The 23,025-nt window shown below is 44.3% G+C and overlaps 1 protein-coding gene across 1 annotated transcript; it reads right to left on the reverse strand.

Moving 5' to 3' along the window:
• Positions 1-17,457: 17,457 nt before the first annotated feature.
• Positions 17,458-17,888, reverse strand: LOC134359253 (protein mago nashi homolog). The gene has a single exon (XM_063072216.1). It carries the CDS (start codon positions 17,881-17,883, stop codon positions 17,458-17,460), a length of 426 nt encoding a protein of 141 aa, XP_062928286.1. The 5' UTR covers positions 17,884-17,888.
• Between the last annotated feature and the right edge of the window lie 5,137 nt (positions 17,889-23,025).

Here is a 23,025-nt window from a genome sequence, read left to right on the forward strand (position 1 = left end):
CAAGAGTCTCACTATTAATGCTATATTCTGCCATCATATTTGACCTACCAAAATGAACCACCTTACACTTATCTGGGTTGAACTCCATCTGCCACTTCTCAGCCCAGTTTTGCATCCTATCAATGTCCTGCTGTAACCTCTGACAGCCTTCCACACTATCCACAACACCCCCAACCTTTGTGTCATCAGCAAACTTATTAAACCATCCCTCCACTTCCTCATCCAGGTCATCTATAAAAATCACAAAGAGTACGGGTCCCATAACAGATCCTTGAGTCATACCACTTGTCACCGGCCTCCATGCAGAATATGGCCTGTCTACAACCACTCTTTGCCTCTGTGGGCAAGCCAGTTCTGGATCCACAAAGCAATGTCCCCTTGGATCCCATGCCTCCTTATTTTCTCAATAAGCCTTGCATGGGGTTCCTTATCAAATGCCTTGTTAAAATCCATATACACTACATCTACAGCTCTATCTTCATCAATGTGTTTAGTCATGTCCTCAAAAAATTCAATCAGGTTTGTAAGGCACGACCTGCCTTTGACAAAACCATGCTGACTATTACTAATCATATTATGCCTCTCCAAATGTTCATAAATCCTGCCTCTCAGGACCTTCTCTATCTACTTACTAACCACTGAAGTAAGACTCACTGGTCTATAGTCTCCTGGGCTACTCCATTTCTTGAATAAGGGAACAACATCTGCAACCCTCCAATCCTCCAGCACCTCTCCTGTCCTCATTGATGATGCAAAGATCATTGCCAGAGGCTCAGCAATCTCCTGCCTTGCCTCCCACAGTAGCCTGGGGTACATCTCATCTGGTCCTGGACACTTATCCAACTTGATGCTTTCCAAAAGCTCCAGCACATCCTCTTTCTTAATGTCTGTATGCTCAAGTATTTCAGTCAACTGTAAGTCATCCCACAATTGTCAAGGTCTTTTTCTCACAATAGCCTGGGGTATATCCTGTCCGGTCCCAGTGACTTATCCTACTTGATGCTTTCCAAAAGCTCCAGCACATCCTCTTTCTTAATATCTACATGCTCAAGCTTTTCAATCCACTGCAAGTCATCCCTACAATTGACAAGATTCTTTTCCGTAGTGAATACCGAAGCAAAGTATTCATTAAGTACCTCCACTATCTCCTCCGGTTCCATACACCCTTTTCCACTGTCACACTTGATTGGTCCTATTCTCTCACATTTTATCATCTTGCTCTTCACATACTTGTACAATGCCTTGGGGTTTTCCTTAACCCTGTCCACCAAGGCCTTCTCATAGCCCCTTCCAGCTCTCCTAATTTCATTCTTAAGCACCTTCCTGCTAGCCTTATAATCTTCTAGATTCCTATCATTACCTAGTTTTTTGAACCTTTTGTAAGCTCTTCTTTTCTTCTTGACTAGATTTACAACAGCCTTTGTACACCAAGGATCTTGTACCCTACCAGCCTTTCCATGTCTCATTGGAACATATCTACACAGAACCCCCACGCAAATATCCCCTGAACATTTGCCACATTTCTTCCATACATTTCCCTGAGAACGTCTGTTTCCAATACATGCTTCCAAGTTCCTGCCTGATAGCCTCATATTTCCCTAACTTGCCTGTTCCTATCCCTCTCCTTTGCTATGGTAAAGGAGATAGACTTATGATCACGATCTCCAAAATGCTTTCCCACTGAGAGACCTGACACCTGACCACGTTCATTTCCCAATACCAGCTCAAGTACAGCCTCTCTTGTAGGCTTCTCTACATATTGTGTCAAGAAACCTTCCTGAACACACCTAACAAATTCTACCCCATCTAAACACCTCACTTTAGGGAGATGCCAATCAATATTTGGGAAATTAAAATCTTCCAACACAACAACCCTGTTATTATTACTCTTTTCCAGAATCTGTCTCCCTATCTGCTCCTCGATGTCCCTGTTACTATTGGGTGGTCTGTTAAAAAACACCCAGTAGAGTTATTGACCCCTTCCTCTTCCTAACTTCCATCCACAGAGACTCCGTAGACAACCTCTCCATGACTTCCTCCTTTTCTGCAGCTGTGACACTATCTCTGATCAACAGTACCACACCCCCACCTCTTTTGCCTCCTTCCCTATACTTTCTGAAACATCTAAAGCCTGGCGCTTGAAGTAGCCATTTCTGGCCCTGCACCATCCAAGTCTCTATAACGGCCACAACATCACAGCTCCAAGTGCTGATCCATGCTCTAAGCTCATTTGTCCTGACGAAGGGTCTCAGCCCGAAATGTTGACTGTTCATTTCCACGGATGCTGCCCGACCTGCTGAGTTCCTCCAGCGTGTTGTGCATGTTGCTTTGACCCCAGCATCTGCAGAGTACTTTGTGTTTAAGCTCATTAGCTTTATGCATGATACTCCTCGCATTAAAATAGACACATCTCAAACCATCAGACTGAGCGCGTCCCTTCCCTATCACTTGCCTATCCTCCCTTTCGCACTGTCTCCAAGCTTTCTCTATTTGTGAGCCAACCTCCCTTTCTTTCATCATTCCAGTTCGGTTCCCACCCTCCAGCAATTCTAGTTTCAACTCTCCCCAATAGCCTTAGCAAACCTCCCTGCCAGGATATTGGTCCCCCTCGGATTCTTGAGCAACCCATCCTTTTTGTACAGGTCATACCTGCCCCAGAAGAGATCTCAATGATCCAGAAATCTGAATCCCTGCCCCCTGCTCCAATCCCTCAGCCTCGCATTTATCCTCCACCTCATTCTATTCCTATACTCACTGTCATGTAGCACAGACCGTAATCCCGACATTACTACCTTTGAGGTCCTGCTTCTCAACTTCTTTCCTAACTCCCTGTAGTCTGTTTTCATGACCTCCTCCCTTTTCATACCTATGTCGTTGATACCAATACGTACCACGACCTCTGGCTGTTTTCCTTCCCAGTTCAAGATATCATGGACCCGATCAGAAACATCCCCGGACCCTGGCACTTGGGAGGCAAACTACCATCTGCGTTTCTTTCCTGCGTCCACAAAATCGACTGTCTGACCCCCTAACTATAGAGTCCCCTATCAATGCTGCCATCCTCTTCCTTTGCCTACCCATCTGAGCCACAGGGCCAGACTCTGAGCATGGCCACTGTTGCTTCCCCCAGGTAGGCCATCCCCTACCCCACAACAGTACTCAAGCAGGAATACTTATTATTAGGGGGAACAGCCACTGGGGTACTCTCTAGAACCTGCTTCTTGCCCTTCCCTCTCCTGACTGTTAAGTGGGGGATGTCTGATTTATGGGTGCTAAGATCCGGTATCAGGTGACAGAGTGTGATTATTGATTATTGGGTGCTGGGCTCTGGTATTAGGTGGGGGAGTGTGATTATTGGGTGCTGTGCTCTGGTATTAGGTGGGGGAGTGTTATTATCGGGTGCTGACCTGTGAAACTAAGTGGTGGAGTGTGATTACTGAGTGCTGACCTCTGGCATCAGGTGGGTGAGCGTGACTGGGTGTTGAGCTCTTGTGTTAGGTGACAGAGTGTGAGGATTGGGTGCTGAGCTCTTGGTATCAGGTGGGGAAAGGTGATTATTGGGTGCTGAGCTCTGTTATCAGGTGACAGTGTTTGATTATTGGGTGCTGAGTTCTGGTATTAGGTGACAGAATGTGTTTATTGGGTGTTGAGCTCTGATAGTAGGTGCTGGAGTGTGATTATTGGGTGCTGACCTCTGGAATTAAGTGGGAGTGTGTAATTAATTGGTGCTGACCTCTGGCATTAGGTGCTGGAGTGGGATTATTGGGTGCTGAGCTCTGCTATTAGGTGACAGACCATGATTATTGGGTGTAAGTCTATGGTATTAGTTGTCAGAGTGTGACTATTGGGTATTGAACTCTGGTATTAGGTGGGGGTGTGTGATTATTGAGTGCTGAACTATGGTATAGGTGGGGTAGTAATATTTTGTTTTGAGCTCTGGTATTAGGTGCTGAAGAGTGATCACTGGTACCAGGGATTGTATTAGGTGGTGGAGTGTGATTATTGGTGCTGGAGAATGTATTTAGTGGTGGAGTGTGATTATTAGGTGCTGAGCTCTGGTAGTAGGTGGTGAGGTTTGATTTGATGCGCATGTTGGTGCTGTGTTTTGAGTGTTAGACACTGCGTTGTGGGTTTTGGGTTCTTGGGTGTGGGTTTTAAGTACTGGGATATGTGTTTTGGTCCTGGGATGTAAGTTTTGAGTACTGGGATGTTCATGTTGGGTGCTGGGATGTGGGTGTTAAGTACTGGGATTTGGGTTTTTTGTACTGGGATTTGTTTTTGGCTCCTGGGATGTGGGTTTGGGTTCTGGGTTGTTGGTTTTGGGTATTAGGATATCTGTTTTGGTGCTAGGATGTGTGATTTGTGTACTGGGATGTGGGTTTTATGTACTGAAATGTGAGTTTTTGGTTCTGGGATGTGTGTTTCGAGTTCCAGGGTTTAGATTTTGTGTGCTGGGATGTGGGTTTTTGTGTGCTGGGATGTGGGTGTTGGTTACTAGGAAGTGGGTTTTCTGTCCTGGGATGTGGGATTTGGGTATTAGGATGTGGGCGTTGGGTACTGGGATGGTGGGTTTGGGTACTGGGGTGTGGGTCTTGTGCACTGGTATGTTGGTTTTGGGTACTGGGTTGTAGGTGTTGTGTACTGGGTTGTAGGTCTTGTGTACTGGGTTGTAAGTGTTGTGTACTGGGTTGTAGGTGTTGGGTACTGTGTTGTAGGTGTTGGGTACTGGGATATGTGTATTTAGTACTGGGATGTGGGTTTTGGGTACTGAGGTTTGGGTATTGTGTACAGGGGTGTGGATTTTGGGTACTGTGTTGTAAGTGTTGTGCACTGGGTTGTAGGTGTTGAATTCTGGAACGTGTGTTTAGTACTGGTATGTGGGTTTTGAGTACTGGGATTTAGGTATTGTGTACTGTGATGTGGGTTTGGGTACTGGGGTGTGGGTTTTGGGTTCCGGGATGTGGGTATTGTGTATTGCGATGTGGGTGTTGGGTATTGGGAAGTGTGTTTCGAGTTCTGGGTGTGAGGTATGGGTCATAGGGTGTGGGTTTTGGATACTGGGGTGTGGGTTTTGGGTACTTGGATGTGGGTTTTGGGTTGTAAGATGTGAGTTTTTGATGTTTGGTGTGTGGGCTTTGGGTACTGGGTTGTGGGTGCTGGGTGCTGGGAGGTGGATGCTGGGTGCTGGGATGTGTGGTGTTGGGTGCTGGGATGAGGGTGTTGAGTGCTGGGGTGTGAGATTTGGGTACTAGGATGTGGGTGTTTGGCGCTGAGATGTGGGTGCTAGGTGCAGGGATGTGGGTGTTGGTTGCTTGGTTCTGGGTTTTGGTTGTACGGTGTGGGTTTTCAGTGTCTGGTGTGTGGGCTTTGGGTACTGAAGTATGGGTTTTACATATTGGGATATCAGTGTTGGGTACTGGGCTGTGGGTTTTGGGTACTGGGCTGTGAGTATTGGGTGCTGTGATGTGTGGTGATGGGTGCTGGGGTGTTGGTGTTAGATGCTGGGATGTGGGTTTTGGGTATTGAGGTGTGGGTTTAGTGTACTGGGATGTGGGTGTCGGGTACTGGGATGTGTGCTTTGGGTCCTAGGTGTGAGGTTTGGGTCATAGAGTGTGGGTTTTGGGTACTGGGGTGTGGGTTTTTGGTACTGAGATGTGGGTGTTTGGGGCTGAGATATGGGTGTTGGTTGCTTGGCTGTGGGTTTTGGGTTGTAAGGAGTGTTTTTCGGTGTTTGGTGTGTGGGCTTTGGGTACTGAGATGTGGGTTTAGTGTACTGGGATATGAGTGTTGTGTTCTGGGATGTGGGTGTTGGGTACTGGGATGTGGATGTTGGGTGCTGGGATTTGGGCTTTGGGAGCTGGGATGTGTCTGTTGGGCATTGGGATGTTTTTTTTACTGGATTGTGCATTTTGGGTTCTGGGTTCTAGGTATATGCTGCGAGATAGTTGTTGAGAATTGGGATATGGCTGTTTGGTACTGGGATATGGGTACTGGAATATGGCTGTTTAATACTGGGGTGTGGGTACTGGGATATGGCTGTTTAGTACTGGGTTGTGGGTACTGGGATATGGCTGATTAGTACTGGGTTGTGGATACTGGGATATGGCTGTTTAGTACTGGGTTGTGGGTACTGGGATATGGCTGTTTAGTACTGGGTTTTGGGTACTGGGATATAGCTGATTAGTACTGGGTTGTGGATACTGGGATATGGCTGTTTAGTACTGGGTTGTGGGTACTGGGATATGGCTGTTTAGTACTGGGTTGTGGGTACTGGGATATGGCTGTTTAGTACTGGGTTGTGGGTACTGGGATATGGCTGTTTAGTACTGGGTTGTGGGTACTGGGATATGGCTGTTTAATACTGGGTTGTGGGTACTGGGATGTGGCTGATTAGTACTGGGTTTTGGGTACTGGGATATGGCTGTTTAGTACTGGGTTTTAGGTATTGGGATATGGCTGTTTAGTACTGGGTTGTGGTTACTAGGCAGTGCTGTCTAGAGAATTTCTGCAGCTTTCCAGCTGACGTAGTGAGTTTGTGTGATTGATTCTCACACAGCATTGCTGATTTTACATGAATGACTGACCTGTGCTGTGAAAGGTGGGATAGGTTGCTGATGAATGCAATAGGCGACCCTTGATACTATTCACTACTGTTGTAATTCATCCTGAGCTCTTAACCAAGGCGGTAGAAGCTGGGGTTTGTAAACTAGGTGGGCGATCATAGTTCATCTAATGGAGTCAGCAGGTCAGGCAATATCAATAGAAGTGAATAAAGAGCCGACATTTTGCACAAAGACCTTTCACTAGGGCTAAAGCATCCACTGTTTATTCAATTCCACAGATGCTGCCTGACCTGCTGAGTTCCTCCAGCATTTTGTGTGTGTTGCTCTGGATTTCCAGCATCTGCAGAATCTTTTGTGTTTATCATCTAGTAGACAGCAAGCATCAACATGAATTTGAGCCGGGGTGATGTCTTATCCGTAAAGACATCTATTCCAAATAAATATTAAGAGAGATGTCATTCCTTGTCCAGAGACTCCTCCCACTTCTGCTCTCCCCAACCACCCCATTAAAGCTCTTTTTGCGTACACACAATCTCAAGCCACTTACACCCTCCCCAGGCTCTGAGAAGGTCTGTGCACTTTATTGTTGCCCAGTTAGGAGCTTGCTCAACAGAAACCCGATTTCCCAGAGCCACTGAGTGAGGACACTTCCTCTTGCAGATGATCACTGCACAGATTTCCTTATGGGTCCTGAGATGATGCAGCCGCTCCACCCTGAAACCACACAGGGGGTGCTTTGGTCCCGGTACAGGTCAATGGGAATAGGTATTTTAAGTGCTTTAGGTTGGACTAGATGGGCCAAAGGGCCTGTTTCTGTGCTGTATTTATCCGTGTCTCTATGACTCTATAAGAGAATTTTCTCCCAAGCAAGCAGTGCCACTGAGAACAACGCTCCTTTGTGCTTATTTGTTTGTTGTACCTGCATGTGTTTCCTCGAGATACGCTTTAATCTCAGTGTGGTTTTTTAAAAATCCTTTCCTCTGACCAGGACAGGGTGAGCAGGGGATAGAAGCAAATAAGAAGTTGGGATACAAACACAACGTCTCGTCAGAGTTGAGGCATAAGGGTCATTGCTTGCGTGCTGATGATACACCACCAGGCTGTGCATGAGCCTGAGCGAGGTGCCTGCGCCTGGGCTTGTGGGTGGTGCAGTAATGGGAAAGACGCAATCAACACGAGAGATCCTGCAGATGCTGGAAATACACGCACATAGACAGTCAGACAGACAGACACACCACACACACACATAGAAACACTCACACAATCAGAAACACTCACACGAACAGAAACACTCACACACACACAATGCTGGAGGCTGTGGAGATGAATAAATAGTCGACATTTTGGGCTAAGACCCTTCATCGGGACTGGAAAGGATGGCAGGTGAGGGGGTTCTGGTGAGTGGAAGAGTCAGAACAATAAGGTGGGGGCGGGTTGGGGGGGGAAGGGTAAACTATAAGGTGATAGGTGAAGCCAGGGATGTGCAAGAGGGGGATGAAGTAAGAAGCTGAGAGGTGATAAGTGGAAAAGGCACAGGAGAGTGGATCATGGCAGGAAGGGAGATAGGAGAGGGCACCAGGAGAAGGTGACAGGCAGGTAGAAGAGGTAAGATGCCAGAGTGGGGAAATGAAGAGGGCAGGGGAAAAGTCACTGGAAGTTGGAGAAATCCATGTTCATGCCATCAGGCTGAAGGCTACTTAGATGGAATATGAGATCGACACCAGAAATTCTTCAGATGCAGGAAATCCAGAGCAACACACACAAAATGCTAAAGGGACTCAGCAGGTCAGGCAGCATCTGTGGAAATGAAACTGTGTTTGGCCGAGACCCCCTTCCCCCTCCCTTTCTTGTCCTGAAGAAGGGTCTGGGCGGAAACGTCGACTGTTTGTTCATCTCCACGGGTACTGCCTCCTGACCGGCTGAGGTGCTCCAGCATTTTCTGTGTGTTGCTTGGGAATATGAGGTGCCGCAGCTCCACCCCGAGAGCGGCCTCCTCGTGGTGGAAGGGGAATGGGCACAGGAATGGTTCCCGCCAGCATTTTGTGAGTGTTGCATGGGAAAGAGGTTGTGCCTTTTCCTCGGACGCTCCCAGACAGCCGCTCACCCGATGGCCGATGGGGAACTGGAGCAAACCTAACTGTGCTCGGCGTCCTTCAGTAAAAGCGCGGCACCTCAATGGGGCCTGACCTTGGGGAGACGGTTCAGAAAGCGCAGTCTGCTGCGAAAGGTGGGCTGGCGGACCAAAAACCTACAGGGCACTCTGCTCAAAAATCGACGCATTTGCCAGGGAAATACACACACCATCCGGCGTAGCGGACGGCGGGGAAAAGATAGTGGCCAGATCGTTCGCCGAATGTTCTTGAACGAGGAGGGGGAGGTTGTGTTTACATTATCATAGTGCAACTCCAGTCTTCTAACTGGGGCAGGTCAGACAGAGAGGCCCACGTCTTCCTTCAGAAACAGCTTGCCCACAAGCTGAACAAACGCCATCCATGTCCCTGCCAGTGAGTGCTCCCAAGCTAATGATTCTAGACACCCCAGCGGGTTGGATCTCAATAAATCCAGGTTATGTTGGAGGAGAGGGAGGGAAGGGGGGTAGCTCCAGCCTTGCTCTCTGTAATTCCCTTCGAGGCAACCGCTCTGGAGGTTTTCTCACTAAGTGGAATCTTTCTCTAAAACGCAGTCGTGATTTCTCGTTTATAAGGAACCAGATCTCCCATTAAGAAGCTTTCAAATAAAGAAAAACAAGTTATCAGTTGATAGATTTGCCATAACGTGAGCAAGTTCAGTTTACGGAAAAATTGGGTACTTGGACCAAATTCGGTCATTTTGATTCCTTGCTCTGAACATGTACAAAATATGAATATATCTCAATATCACATACTTCAACAGAGTTAAGTATTCCTCATCAAAATACATTAACCCTTTGAATGAAAATCGTCTCTCTTCTGACAAATATTTGGCTGTGATTAAGATATAGAGTACAAATAAAGCATTTGCTCATTCAATTTCTAGGCCATGCATTTTGTTTTATTTTCCATTTCTAAAATATTGGAAATAGTGTCCGTCTATACCAATTGACCTGTAAATAAAAATGATTTTTAAAATGTATACATTGAGTGTAGAGTGATGGCTCCAGACGAAGGTCTGAATGAAAGGTGAATGTTTAAGATAAAGCTGCTTCGTTAGTGCCCACAATTTCCTCCCACCCCATTTCTCCAATTGTGAAATTAATCAAAATGCGTTTGATGCTGATCAGTATAATCATGCAGTTGTTGTTAGGTGAGACTGTATGTGACAGGTGAGATGAGATAGTACATTGCATTTTATTGCTTCCTTGCGTGACATCCCGTCTAGTTCTGAGCGTGCGGCAATTTTGGAAATAAACCCCTCAAACCACCATCGGACCCCCTCCAACCAACAACATCACACACACACACACACACACACACACACACACACACACACATACAGACACCACACAAACATACAGAGAAATCCGTTCGTCCAGCTAAACAAGACGATACAAACTCCTTAAATTACTAGGTGCTGGAATGGATTTCGTGGATTTTTAAGCATGCAAATAATAAGCCAGGGATGGAAATTTTTTTAGCCGTATTATTAAATAAGCCCTGTTCTTTTTCTTTTCATTCCATATACCTGTAAAGAAAAACCTTGCTTATTATGTAGGGAAATTTGCCAACGTAAGTTCTTCATACATACATATATTTTAGAAACGGTGCTTAGACCTGAGACCAAAATCCAGCTGATTGCTGAAATATAAACGGTATCCAACACATTTTAAAGCGACAGAATCATTTTCTTTAAAAAATAACTTGCAAATCGGACTTAGTATTTTATATTAAAATGTTGATTAATCCTTTTTCCCTCTAAAAATAAAACAGTGAACGTAAAGCACCCACCTCTCGTCCCCTTCCACTTACTGCCTGTGTCTCTGCTTCAGGACCTACTGCAACATCCACTCTAACAGAAACTCTCAGATCTCTAGGCTGGAAATTGACCTGCATTGACGTCATTGCGTCATTAGGTTTCCCCTAGAAACGCGCGGGTTTATAAATAGCAACACATTAAATCAGTTCAAAGCAAAGGAGACTATTTGTGTCGCTGCCTTTCTCCAGCTATTGGGGTTTTTTTTATGGTTACAGGCTGCAGAGATGAACAAGTACTTTAGCCGCCAAGGACAACCGGGCTGGCTATTTATAGAAACTATTACAGGGAAAATATTTTACAAACATATAACTCTTCTTCAGCAACATGTATGCTTATATTAGAGGAAAGGATTTATTATTTTTCTATAGGTTGTTCAAGTGTCCCACAATAAAAGATAGGAACAGCGCCACTGGGTTATAAATAGCAACTGCTTAATGTTCGCTGTCAAGAGGAGGTTCTGCAGTGTGTAGTAAAGGGGAGAGAGATGGAGATGTATAGGAGGAGGGACACTATAACAGATGGGAGGAGGGAAATAAAGAGAGCTTGAGGATAATACAGAGGACAAAAGGGATATCGGAAGAAGGAGAATTATATTGAAATACAGGCAAGAAGACAATGATTCTGAAAAGCAGAGGGCTTATTGCAATATACAGAATAAGGGAGTCTGATATCAAGATATGAAGAAGAACTTAGCTATATAAACACGGAAGGGACAAGAGAAAAGAGAGAGATTTATATGCACAAATGGATAGCAATTTATGGATGTGGTGAGACCGCAGAGAGAGGGGGGAAGAGGGACTTAATATAAAGGGGGCATTACAGATATGCATGGTGTGAAATGTAAACAGATAGAAACCGCACGAGATGGAGCTGCAGAGCAAGAGGCCACAGTGCACAATGAGGTACTGTACTGTACACCATGATACAGGGAGCTCCTGCTGAGTCAAATCTGAAAACGCAGTCAACATGGAGAACTGCAGTGGCTTTGCAGTGGGCCAGTGAAAAGGGCAGATAGATGGCAGGTGAAATTTAATGCTTTAAAATGGGAAGTGAAGGAAATAAAAAGTAGAATTTCCATCAGGGTGTGAGAACGGAGAGATTTGACAAGAACGCTCTCAGCTGAGAAGCCTATTGGAAAGCATGGAATCTCCAACGTTATTTACAGAGGCAGAGAGATACAGAAGCAGGAAGCTCTGCTGAGTTTCAGTCGAGGAAGGGTCTCAGGACAGGTGCCGGGTTCCGAAAATTACAGATTGTTTTAATACAGTGAAGAATTGTTTTCAATGCAATCAGATTTTTAAAAAAATCACCACAGAAAATTCTGACTACATCCAGCGGTCAGTCAGCCTCTGTGGAGAGAGAAACAAAGTGAATATTTCAAGGTGATGACCAGTTCTTATTCAGAAAGTCATTCGTTTGAAACTTTAAGTGCTGAATATGGCGGTCATACTAGATTTGCCCGGGAAAGTGTGGCAACACTTGCAGGCTGCCCCCAGCACATCCTTAGCCTGTGGTGCTTGTTAGTGCAAGTGACACATTTCACTTTGTGCTGTGATGTACATGTGAATCAGAACCAGGTTTATCATCACCAACACGTGTCGTGAAAGCTGTCAACTCAACAGCGATACATGATAATATCGAAGGAAAAAATGTAAAAACTAAACAGTAAATCAATTACAGTTAGCATATACAGGTTTCCCCCGCCATCTGAAGGTAGAGCGTTCCTATGAAACGGTTCGTAAGCCGGAATGTCGTAAAGCGGAGAAGCAATTGTCATTTATTTAAATGAGAAAATTTTGTGAGTGTTCACAGACCCAAAAATAACCTACCAAATCATGCCAAATAACACATAAACCTAAATAACAGTAACATATAGTAAAAGCAGGAATGATATGATAAATACACAGCCTATATAAAGTAGAAATACTTTTCCACAATCATTTAGCGAAAATCTCACGCAAGCGCTCTCAGCAGAAACACTCTCTCCAGTAACCTTTAAGCTATGAAGCTGCCAAATCATACCAAATAACACGTAAAAATACACAGCCTATATAAAGTAGAAATAATGTATGTACAGTGTAGTATCACTTACGGAAATCGGGAAGACAGCGCAGAGCACACTGATGATGGTGTGTTAGGCTGAGTCGTTGGAGTTTGGGTGGTGCAGTGGCCCCCACCCTCCGGGCCGCCGACCGATACTGATCCGTGAAGCATGCAGGGGTACAGTGGTAGCTGGGAGGCACACAGCACATCTTTAAGAAAAAAGCCGAAATAAACATGATAATCAATTAGGTGCTGCCCGGCACGTAATTGTTGGCCCAGATCAGAGGCGATTGCCGGTTGTCTTTCGTAACAGTGAAGTTTCGTAAAGCGAACGTTCGAAAAGCGGGGAACACCTGTATATGTATATTGAACAGATTTTAAATAGTGCAAAAACAGAAAAAATATATTATATAAAAAGTGAGATAGTGCTCATGGGTTCAATATCCACTTAAGAGTTGAATGGTAGAGGGGAAGAAGCTGTTCCTGAATCACTAAGTGTGGGCCTTCAGGCTTCTGTACCTCCCTCCTGGCAGTAACAATGAGAAGAGGGCATGCCTTAGGTGATGGGGGTTGTTAATAATGGACGTCACCTTTTTGAGCCACGCTCCTTGAAGGTGTCTTGGATACTACAGAGGCAAGTACTCAAGATGGAGCTGACAAAATTTATGAACCTCTGCAGCTTCTTTCGGTCCTGTGCAGTAGCCCCCACCCCCATACCAGACATTGACGCAGCCTGTCAGAATGCTCTCCACGGTACATCTATAGAAGTTTTAGAGTGTTTAAGTTGGCAGGCCAAATCTGTTCAAACTCCTAATGAAATATAGTTGCTGTTTTGCCTTCTTTATAGCTGCATCGATATGTTGGGACCACGTTGGATCCTCAGAGATCTTGACACCCAGGAACTTGAAATTTCTCTCTCTCTCTCTCCACTTCTTATCCCTCTGTGAGGATTGGAATGTGCTCCTTCATCTTTACCCTTCCTGAAGTCCACAGTCAGCTCTTTCATCTTATTGATGTTGAGTGTAAGTTTGTTGCTGTGACAACACTCAACTAGCTGGTCTATCTCACTCCTGTACATTCTTTCATCTCCATCTGACATTCTACCAACAATGGTTGTATCATCAGCAAATTTATAGATGGTATTTGATCTATACCTAGCCAATAAGTAAAACTGAATCTGAATCTGAATCCAACTCTCTTCCCTCCCCACCGATGGATTCTGACCAACTAAGTATTTCCAGCAAGTTTGGATTTTATTTACAATCCACAATAGCCCCTGTGTACAAGAGCCAAAGTTGCCTCTACTTACTGAGGAGACAGAGGTCCTGTGGAGTTTGCAGGCCTCTCCTTCACATGTTCTACCAGTCTGTTGTTGCCAGTACAATCTTCTATGCGGTGGTGTGCTGGGGCAATGGCATCAACACGGGTGATGCCAACAGGCTCAATAAACTGATTAGAAAGGCTGGCTCTGTTATAGGAGTCAATCTGGACACACTGGAGACTGCGACAGAACAAAGGACCCTACGGAAAATCCTGGCAATTCTGGACAATGTTTCTCACCCTCTACATGTCACCTTGGTTGAACAGAAGAACATTTTTAGTAATAGACTATGACAACTGTGCTGTTCCAAAGAGAACTATATGAGGTCATTAGGCTCTATAATGAGCCAACTTATAGCCGGGGAAGTGAAGACCCCTCCTGTTAGACTGGTTGTGGGAACTTTTTTTTCTTCTTCTTACTTCTCATCTAATATTTGTATACCTGTGCACTTGCAATGCTACTGTGACACTGTAATTTCCTTTGGGATCAAAAAAGTATCTGTCTAGTTATCCATCTATTTATCTACCTAAGCAATCTTTCAGTCCTGCTGAAGGGTCTTGACCCAAAACATTGACTGTACTCTTTTCCATAGATGCTGCGTTCCTCCAGCATTTTGTGTGTGTTGCTTGGATTTGCAGATTTTCTCTTGGTTATCTATCTATCTATGTGTAGTTTTCCTAGCAATGACAATAGGACCAGAGTGAAATAATTGTCAAGTGATCCAGAGATTCATTCCTCAACACAGAGTTCCGCTGAAGTTGATGCATACCTGTGAACGGTCAAACTTTAGACTGGTGAAAAGATTACTCTGGATCCAGTGCAACATAAAAAAACACACAAGAAGCATAAAGACACAAGAAAAACTCGATGATTATAACATACCACAGGAACAGGCCACATTGTTGTGCGAAACCAGCAAAAAAGGGAAATCAAAAACCCGCTAACACTAATCCCCCCCCCATCTGCATAATGTTCATATCCCTCCATCTTCCTTACATCCATTTACCTATCTAAACATCTCTTAAAAACCTCTAATGAAATCGCCCCTATCACCATATCAGGCAGCGCTTCCAGGCACCCACCACTCTCTTACCCCTCACATCCCCCTTGAACCTACCCCTTCTCACCTTCAATGCATACCCGCTGGTATTGGACATTTCAACCCTGTGAAACATATACTCCCTGTCTACTCTGTCTATGCTTCTCACAATTTTATAAAGTTCTATCAGACCCCCTCAACCTCCAGCACTCCAGAGAAAATAACCCAGGTTTTTCCAGCCTCTCATGATAGCTTATACCCTCTAACCCAGGCAGCATCCTGGTAAACCTCTGCTGCATACTCCAGATGTGGCCTAACCAGAGTTCTATGAAGTTGCAAAATAACCTCTTGACTTTTGAACTCAATGTCTCAACTAACAAAAGCAACCATTCCAAAAGCCGCCTGAACCACCTTATCAACCTGTGTAGGAGCTCTGAACTTGGATCCCAAGAGCCCTCTGCTCAGCAACACTGTTAAGGATCTTGCTCGTAACAGTGTACTTACTGTCTCCTCGCATTTGCCCTACCAAGGTGCAATACCTCACATTTATCTGGGTTAAACTCCATCTGCCTTTTCTCTGCAACTGTTCTATATTGTGCTGTATTCTTTGCCAATCTTCTACACTACCCTCAACTCCACCAATCTTAGCATCATCCTCAAATTTACTAACCCACTCTCTACTTCTTTGTCCAGGTCATTTATTAACATCACAAACAGCAGCTTTCCCAGCACAGTTCCCTGTGGAACACCACTAAATACAGAACTCCAACTCAAATAAAAAAAACACTACACTCTGTTTCTATGCACAGGCCAGATCTGATTCGAAACCATGGACCTCGTGCATCTTAATTTCCTGGATTAGCCTCCTAACTGGCTGACATTCAGGAAGGGGAAAGAGGTTCAGGAGCCAGTGCAGAGTACCCCTGTGGCCATCCCCCTCGACAAGTAAACACGAGGAAATCTGCACACGTCAGTTAAAATCAAGTTATAAGTGTCCAGTGCAAGTTAAAAGTGTCCAAAGCAGAGTCAGGTGGAGCAGCTATTTAGCAGTCTGACTGCCTGTGGGAGGAAGCTGTTTAGTAGCCTTGTGGTCTTAGTTTTGATGCTCCTGTAATGTTTGCCTGATGGCAGAAGAACAAACAGTTCATGGAGAGGGTGTGAGGGGTCTTTAATGATGTACCTTGTCTTCTGGAGGCATCAACTCTGAAAGAGGTCTTGGACAGAAGGTAGGGAGACCTGTTGTGTTTTACTATTTATTGTTATGTTTATTATTTAGTATTGCATTTGTTATGTTATGATTGCACTGCTCCTGGGAAACACTGTCTCATTCTGCCCTGCAGAGCTGATGTACGGTTAGAATGACAATAAAGTTTTTTGAATCTTGAGTCTTGAGATGCTGGAAATTCAGGCAACACACGCAAAAAATGCTGGTGAATGCAGCAGGCCAGGCAGCATCCACAGGAAGAGGCACAGTCGATGTTTCTATGGATGCTGCCTGGCCTGCTGCATTCACCAGCATTTTGTGTGTGTGTGTTCCCCTCAACAAGTATATCACTTTGGATATTGTCGGGGGGTGGGGGTTGACCTAACAGAGGAAAGTCAGAGTGGTCAGGTCTCTGGTGCTGAGGCTGCCTCTGTGACTCAGAGGGGGAGGGGGAAGAAAAGACACAAAGTGGATAAGGGATTTGTTCGTTAGGGGAACAGACAGGAGGCTCTGTGGGTGAGAACGAGATTCCTCGATGGTATGTTGCCTCCCGGGTGCCAGGGTCCAGTATATCTTGGATTGAGTCCTCAGCATTCTTTAGTGGGAGGGTGAACAGCCAGAAGTCACGGTCCATTTAGGTACAAATGACATGGGTAAGATGAGTGATGAGGTTCTGCAAAGGGAGTTTAGAGAGTTTGGTGCTAAGTTAAAGGGCAGGACTTCCAAGGTTCAAGATCACAAGAAAAAGGAGCAGAAGTAGGCCATTCGGCCCATCGAGTCCGCTCCACAGCTCCCCCATGAGCTAAACTATTCACCCATCTAGTTCCAATTTCCGGCTTTTTCCCCATATCCCCTGATACCCTGACTAATTAGATATCTGTCAACCTCCTCCTTAAACACCCTCAATGATCGGGTCTCCACAGCCATATGTGGCAACGAATTCCACAAATCCACGACCCTCTGGCTAAAAAAATTTCTCCTCATCTCTGTTTTAACTGGGTACCCTCTAATTCTAAGACTATGGCCTCTTGTTCTGGACTCACCCACCAAGGTAAACAACCTTTCCACATCTACTCTGTCCAACCCTTTCAATATTCGAAACGTTTCTATGAGATCCTCTCTCATTCTTCTATACTCTAATGAATACAATCCAAGAGCCGACAGACACTCCTCATATGTTAGCCCCTGCATTCCAGGAATCATCCTCGTAAATCTTCTCTGAACTCTCTCCAACATCAATATATCCTTTCTAAGATAGGGGGCCCAAAACTGCACACAGTATTCCAAATGAGGTTTCATTAATGCCCCATAGAGCCTCATCAACACCTCCTTACTCTTATAAATGTAGCCCGATGAGACTGAAAACTAGGCATTTCAAGTCCTGTACCAGGTAGTAGAATACTCGAAGACCCTCCGGATCCTTGGATTGGTTAACATCAATTAAAGAGCCAATCTTAGATGTTGTAAATGAAATATGTTCATCTCCTATTACAATTTCCAGTTCCTGTCGCCCTACTCGATCAAGTGGAGGCCACAAAGTATCATCTTCTTTTGTGATTTCACTATCTTCTATGATTCGCTTCAGCTCTTCCATTACACTTTTATGGACATATGCCTCTTTTCTAATCATAACATCATTTTTGTAATTGCTGTTGTTTGCATACCTGAGTTTACCATTCGGCCTGAACTCAAACTCCAAGAACTCGTGGCCGAATTTTCCCTTGTGCCCCACATAATAACGAAGATAGAAATCACTCGACATGCCGCCTTCGCGGTTGTGATCTCAGGATTGCTAACTGTGTCACGTGCCAGTGATGCCGGAACTAGGAAGATTGTACAGCTTAACACGTGGCTAATCAGTCGGTGCAGGAGGGGAGAGCATAATATTTTTGGATCATTGGCCTCTATTCCAGGGAAGGTGGGGCTGTACAAAAGGGGCTGTTTGCACCTGAACTGGAAGGGGACCAATATCCTAGTGGGAAGGTTTGTTAATGCTGTATGGGGGGGGGCAGAGTTAAACTAGAGATGCAGGGGGATGGGAACCAGAGTGCCAGAACAGATAGAACATAGAACATCGAAAACCTACAGCACAACACAGGCCCTTTGGCCCACAAAGTTGTGCTGAACATGTCCTTACCTTAGAAATTACCAGGGTTACACATAGCCCTCTATTTTTCTAAGCGGCATGTACCCATCCAAAAGTCTTTTAAAAGACCCTATCGTATCTGCCTCCACCACCATTGCCGGCAGCCCATTCCACACACTCACCACGCTCTGCGTGAAAAAACTTACCCCTGACATCTCCTCTGTCCCTACTCCCCAGCACCTCAAACCTGTGCCCTCTTGTGGCAGCCATTTCAGCCCTGGGAAAAAGCCCCTGAGTATCCACACGATCAATGCCTCTTATCAACTTATACAGTTAGTGGAGGCAGATGTTGATAAGACCTCAGACAACGCTAGGAAAAAGAAAGTTGAGCATGGTGCGATTAGTGTCCTGAGCTGCCCGTATTTCAATGCAAGAAGTATTGTAGGAAAGGTGGATGATAGTGCTGAAGATGAGGGAGCTGGTTTACAAACAGAGGCAATGTGTAGTGAGGAGAGGCTGATGACAGGGCAAAATTGCAGTCAACAGGATGAGTTGCAAGGCAAAAGGTGGAGAAAATTGAAAAGGGTGAAGGTGTTGTATTCTGAATGCGTGCAGTATACGGAATAAGGTAGATGAATTTGCAACACAGTTGCAGATTGGCAGGTATGATGTTGTGGGCTTCACAGAATTATGGTTGTGTGGTGACCCACTTTCCAGCGCACTGGAACCGGCTCACAAAACACCACGCACCGGCAGAGAGGCCGGCTCCAAAAAGGGAGCCAGGCCATCTTCACCAGCAGGGGAAAAAACCGCGCGCGGGAAGGGTCTGCGAATATGCATTCCCCACAGCAGTCCCGCCCGGGGAGGGCAGGAACGGGAAGGCTTTAAAGGAGGCCACGAAGTTTGAATAAACCTCTTTTTTCGCAAATACAACTCACTGACTACATGTCTTTATTCTAGCGCAGTGTGTAGCACACCGCTACAGTTGAAAGATTATAGCTGGAAACTTAATGTCCAAGGATACGTATTGTATCGAAAGGATAGGCAGGAAGGCAGATGGCGTGGTATCTCTCTGTTGGTAAAAAATGAAAGCAAGTCATTAGAAAGAGATGACATAGGGTCAAAAGGTGTTGCATCATTGTGGGTTGCTCTAAGGAATTTCAGGGGTAAAAAGATTCTTATGGGAGTTGTATACAGACTCCCAAACAATTGAAAGGATGTGGCCTACAAATTACAATGGGAGATAGAAAATGCATGCCAAAAGGGCAATGTTACAATAGTCATGGGGGACTTCAATATGCAGGCAAACTGGGAAAGTCGGGATGCTGCTGGTTTACAGGGGGGCAATTTCTAGATTGCCTATGAAATGGCTTTTTATAGCAGCTCATGATTGAGCCCACTAGGGGATCAACTATTCTGGATTGGGTGTTGTGCTATGAACCAGAATTGATTAGAGACCTTAAGGTAAAAGAACCCTTTGGGGCGAGTGATCATAATATGATCAAATTCACCCTGAAATTTGAGAAGGAGAAGCTAAAGTCAGATGTATCTGTTTTACAGTGAAGTAAAGGGAATTACAGAGGCATGAGAGTGGAGTTGGCTAGAATTGACTGGAAAAGAACACTGGCAGGGATGACAGTAGAGCAGCAATGGCTGGAATTTCTGGAAGCAATTCAGAATGCACAGGATATATGCATCCCAAAGAGGAAGAAATATTCTAAAGAAAAAATGACACAACCGTGGCTAACAAGAGAAGTCAAAGCCAACATAAAAGTCAAAGACAGGGCATATAATAGAGCAAAAATTAATGGGAGGAGAGGATTGGAAAGCTTTCAAAAACCAACAGAAGGCACTAAAAAGTCATAAAGAAGGTAAAGATGGAAAATGAAAGTAAGCTAGCTAATAATATTAAAGAAGATACCAAAAGTTTTTTCAGATATCTAAAGTGTAAAAGAAGTGCGAGAGTGGATATTGGACCACTGGAAAACGATGCTGGAGAGGTAGTAATGGGATGCAATGAAATGGCGGACGAACTGAGTAAATATTTTGCATCAGCCTTCACTGTGGAAGACATTAGCGGTATGGTGGAAGTTCCTGGTATCAGGAGGCAAGAAGTGTGTGAAGTTGCCATAACTCGAGAGAAGTGTCTTGGGGAATTGAAAGGCATCTGGGAGTCCTTGTGCAGGATTCCGTAAAGGTTAATTTGCACATTGAGTCTGTGGTGAAGAAGGCAGAATGTAAAAGCAAGGATGTAACGTTGAAACTTTATAAGCACTGGTGAGGCCTCACTTGTAGTATTGTGAGCAGGTTTGGGCCCCTTATCTTAGAAAGGACATGCTGAAATTGGAGAGGGTTCAAAGGAGGTTGACAAAAATGATTCCCGGATTGAATGGCTTGTCCTAAGTACCTCACTCACATTCTCTACATCCAAGAAAATGTTCCCCACTTTATCCAAGTATCCATCAGGAAACATTTACACTTCTGACCTAATATCACAGGGAAGCTTCCTCATTCCTTCTTACCAATACTATGGAAATGCAGACAACAATGAGTTAACTAAGCCAATGAAGATCTATCTATCTAAGAATAGACAATGGGTGCTGGCTTTGCCAGTAATATTCAAAGATCTGAAGAAGTGTCAAAATATTCTTAAAATGAGAATAAAATATGTAAGGACATATTATGTTCTGTATGTAATCTGACATAACCAGATACTGAGGAGGATACTTACACGGGGAGCTCCACAGAAAGAAAGTACAGAGAGACAGAAAGAGTACAAATATATACAAACACGTCCATGGATACGAAGACACAGAGAAACAAACACAAATGATGTATCGAGGGGAAAGACAGTGATAAGGAATACATTTTTTTTATTAGGAGGTATAGGCACACAGGCAAACTGAATCAGCATATGTCGTGAAACTTGATAACTTTGTGGCAGCTGTACAATGCAATACGTAATAATAGGGAAAACACTGTGAATTACAGTAAATACATTTCTCATTTTTAAATCTTTTATTATTATTGAAAATCAATAACAATGAAAAATACATCAAAATAATCAAGACAACATATCCATAAGTAGAATAAAACTATCAACCAAACTGAACAGTATATCAATAATAATAAAAAAAACAAAATGTTAAAGCTTTTTTTATGGAAAAAGAGAAAGAAATAAAAAAGAACCCCTACTAACTAAAACAAAACAAAACCCTAGTAACAAAAAAAACGGGAAAAAAAACCCATTTGGAGAACAAACCTGGAGCTATACACCATACAAGCTTCCATAAAAAAAGACATGAATCCACCAACCAAATCCATATACCCGAGCATCAGAAAAGGACCATCTTTATTAACTCAAATCAAATAATAATAACGGGCAAAAGAACCCCACCCTTTCTCGAAGTCAAATCTAGGATCAAAAGTTCGACTTCTAGTAAATACATATATAAAATAGTTAAATTAATTCAGTTGTGCAAAAATAGGAAATAAAAAAAGTAGAGAGGTAATGGTCAGGACTTCAATGTCCATTTAGAGATCAGATAGTGGAAGGGAAGAAGCCGTTTCTGAATCGTTGAATGTGTACCTGTTGCCTGACGGTAGCAATCAGAAGAGGGCATGTCCTGAGTGGTGGGGGTCCTTACTGATGGATACCGTCTTTATGAGGCATTGCTCTTTGAGGACATCCTGGATACTACAGAAGCTAGTTTTCACTGTAGAAGACACTAGCAGTATGGTGGAAGTTCCAGGTGCCAGGGGGTGAAGTTTCCAGAACTAGAGAGAGAAGCTTCTTGGGAAACTGAAAGGTCTGAAATTGGACAAGTCACCTGGAACAGATGGTGTACACCCCAGAGCTCTGAAAGAGGTGGCTGAAGAGATCATGGTGGCATTAGTAATGATCTTTCAAGGTTCACTAGATTCTAGAAGGTTCTGGAAGACTGAAAGATTGCAACTATCTCTCCTCCTTTCAAGAAGGGAGAGAGGCAGAAGAAAGGAAACAATAGGCCAGTTAGTCTGACCTCAGTACGTGGGAAGATGTTGGAGTCAATTATTAAGGATGAGGTTTCAGGGTACTTGGAGGCACATGATGAAATAAGCCAGTCAGTATGGTTTCCTCAAGGGAAAATTTTGTCTGACAAATCTGTTGGAATTCTTTGAAGATATAGCAAGCAGGATCAACAAAGGAGAATCAGTTGATGTTGTGTATAGTACTTGGATTTTCAGAAGGTCTTTGACAAGGTGCCACACATGAGGCTGCTTAACAAGCTACAAGCCCATGGTATTACAGGAAAGATTCTAGCATGGATAAAGCAGTGGCTGATTGGCAGGAGGCAAAGAGTGGGAATAAAGGGAGCCTTTTCTGACTGACTGCCAGTCACTAGTGGTGTTCTACACAGGAGTCTGTGTTGGGACAATTATTTTTACACTATATGTCAATGATTTGGATGATGGAATTGATGGCTTTGGTGCAAAGTTTGCAGACGATATGAAGATAGGTGGAGGGATAGGTAATTTTGAGGAAGTAGAGAGGCTACAGAAGGACTTAGACAAATTATGAGAATGGGCAAAGAACTGGCAGATGGAACGTATTGTTGTGAAGTGCATGGTCATCCAACTTTGGTAGAAGAAATGAAAAGGTTGACTATTGGAGAGAAAATACAAAAAAACTGAGGTGTAAAGGGACTTGGGAGTCCTTGTGCAGGATCCCCTAAAGTTTAATTTGCAGGTTGAGTCAGTGGTAAGGAAGGCAAATATATGTTAGCATTCATTTCAGAGGACTAGAATATAAAAGCAAGGATGTAATGTTGGGGCTTT

This window comes from Mobula hypostoma, chromosome 20, assembly GCF_963921235.1.
Source record: "Mobula hypostoma chromosome 20, sMobHyp1.1, whole genome shotgun sequence".
Lineage (NCBI taxonomy): Eukaryota > Metazoa > Chordata > Chondrichthyes > Myliobatiformes > Myliobatidae > Mobula > Mobula hypostoma.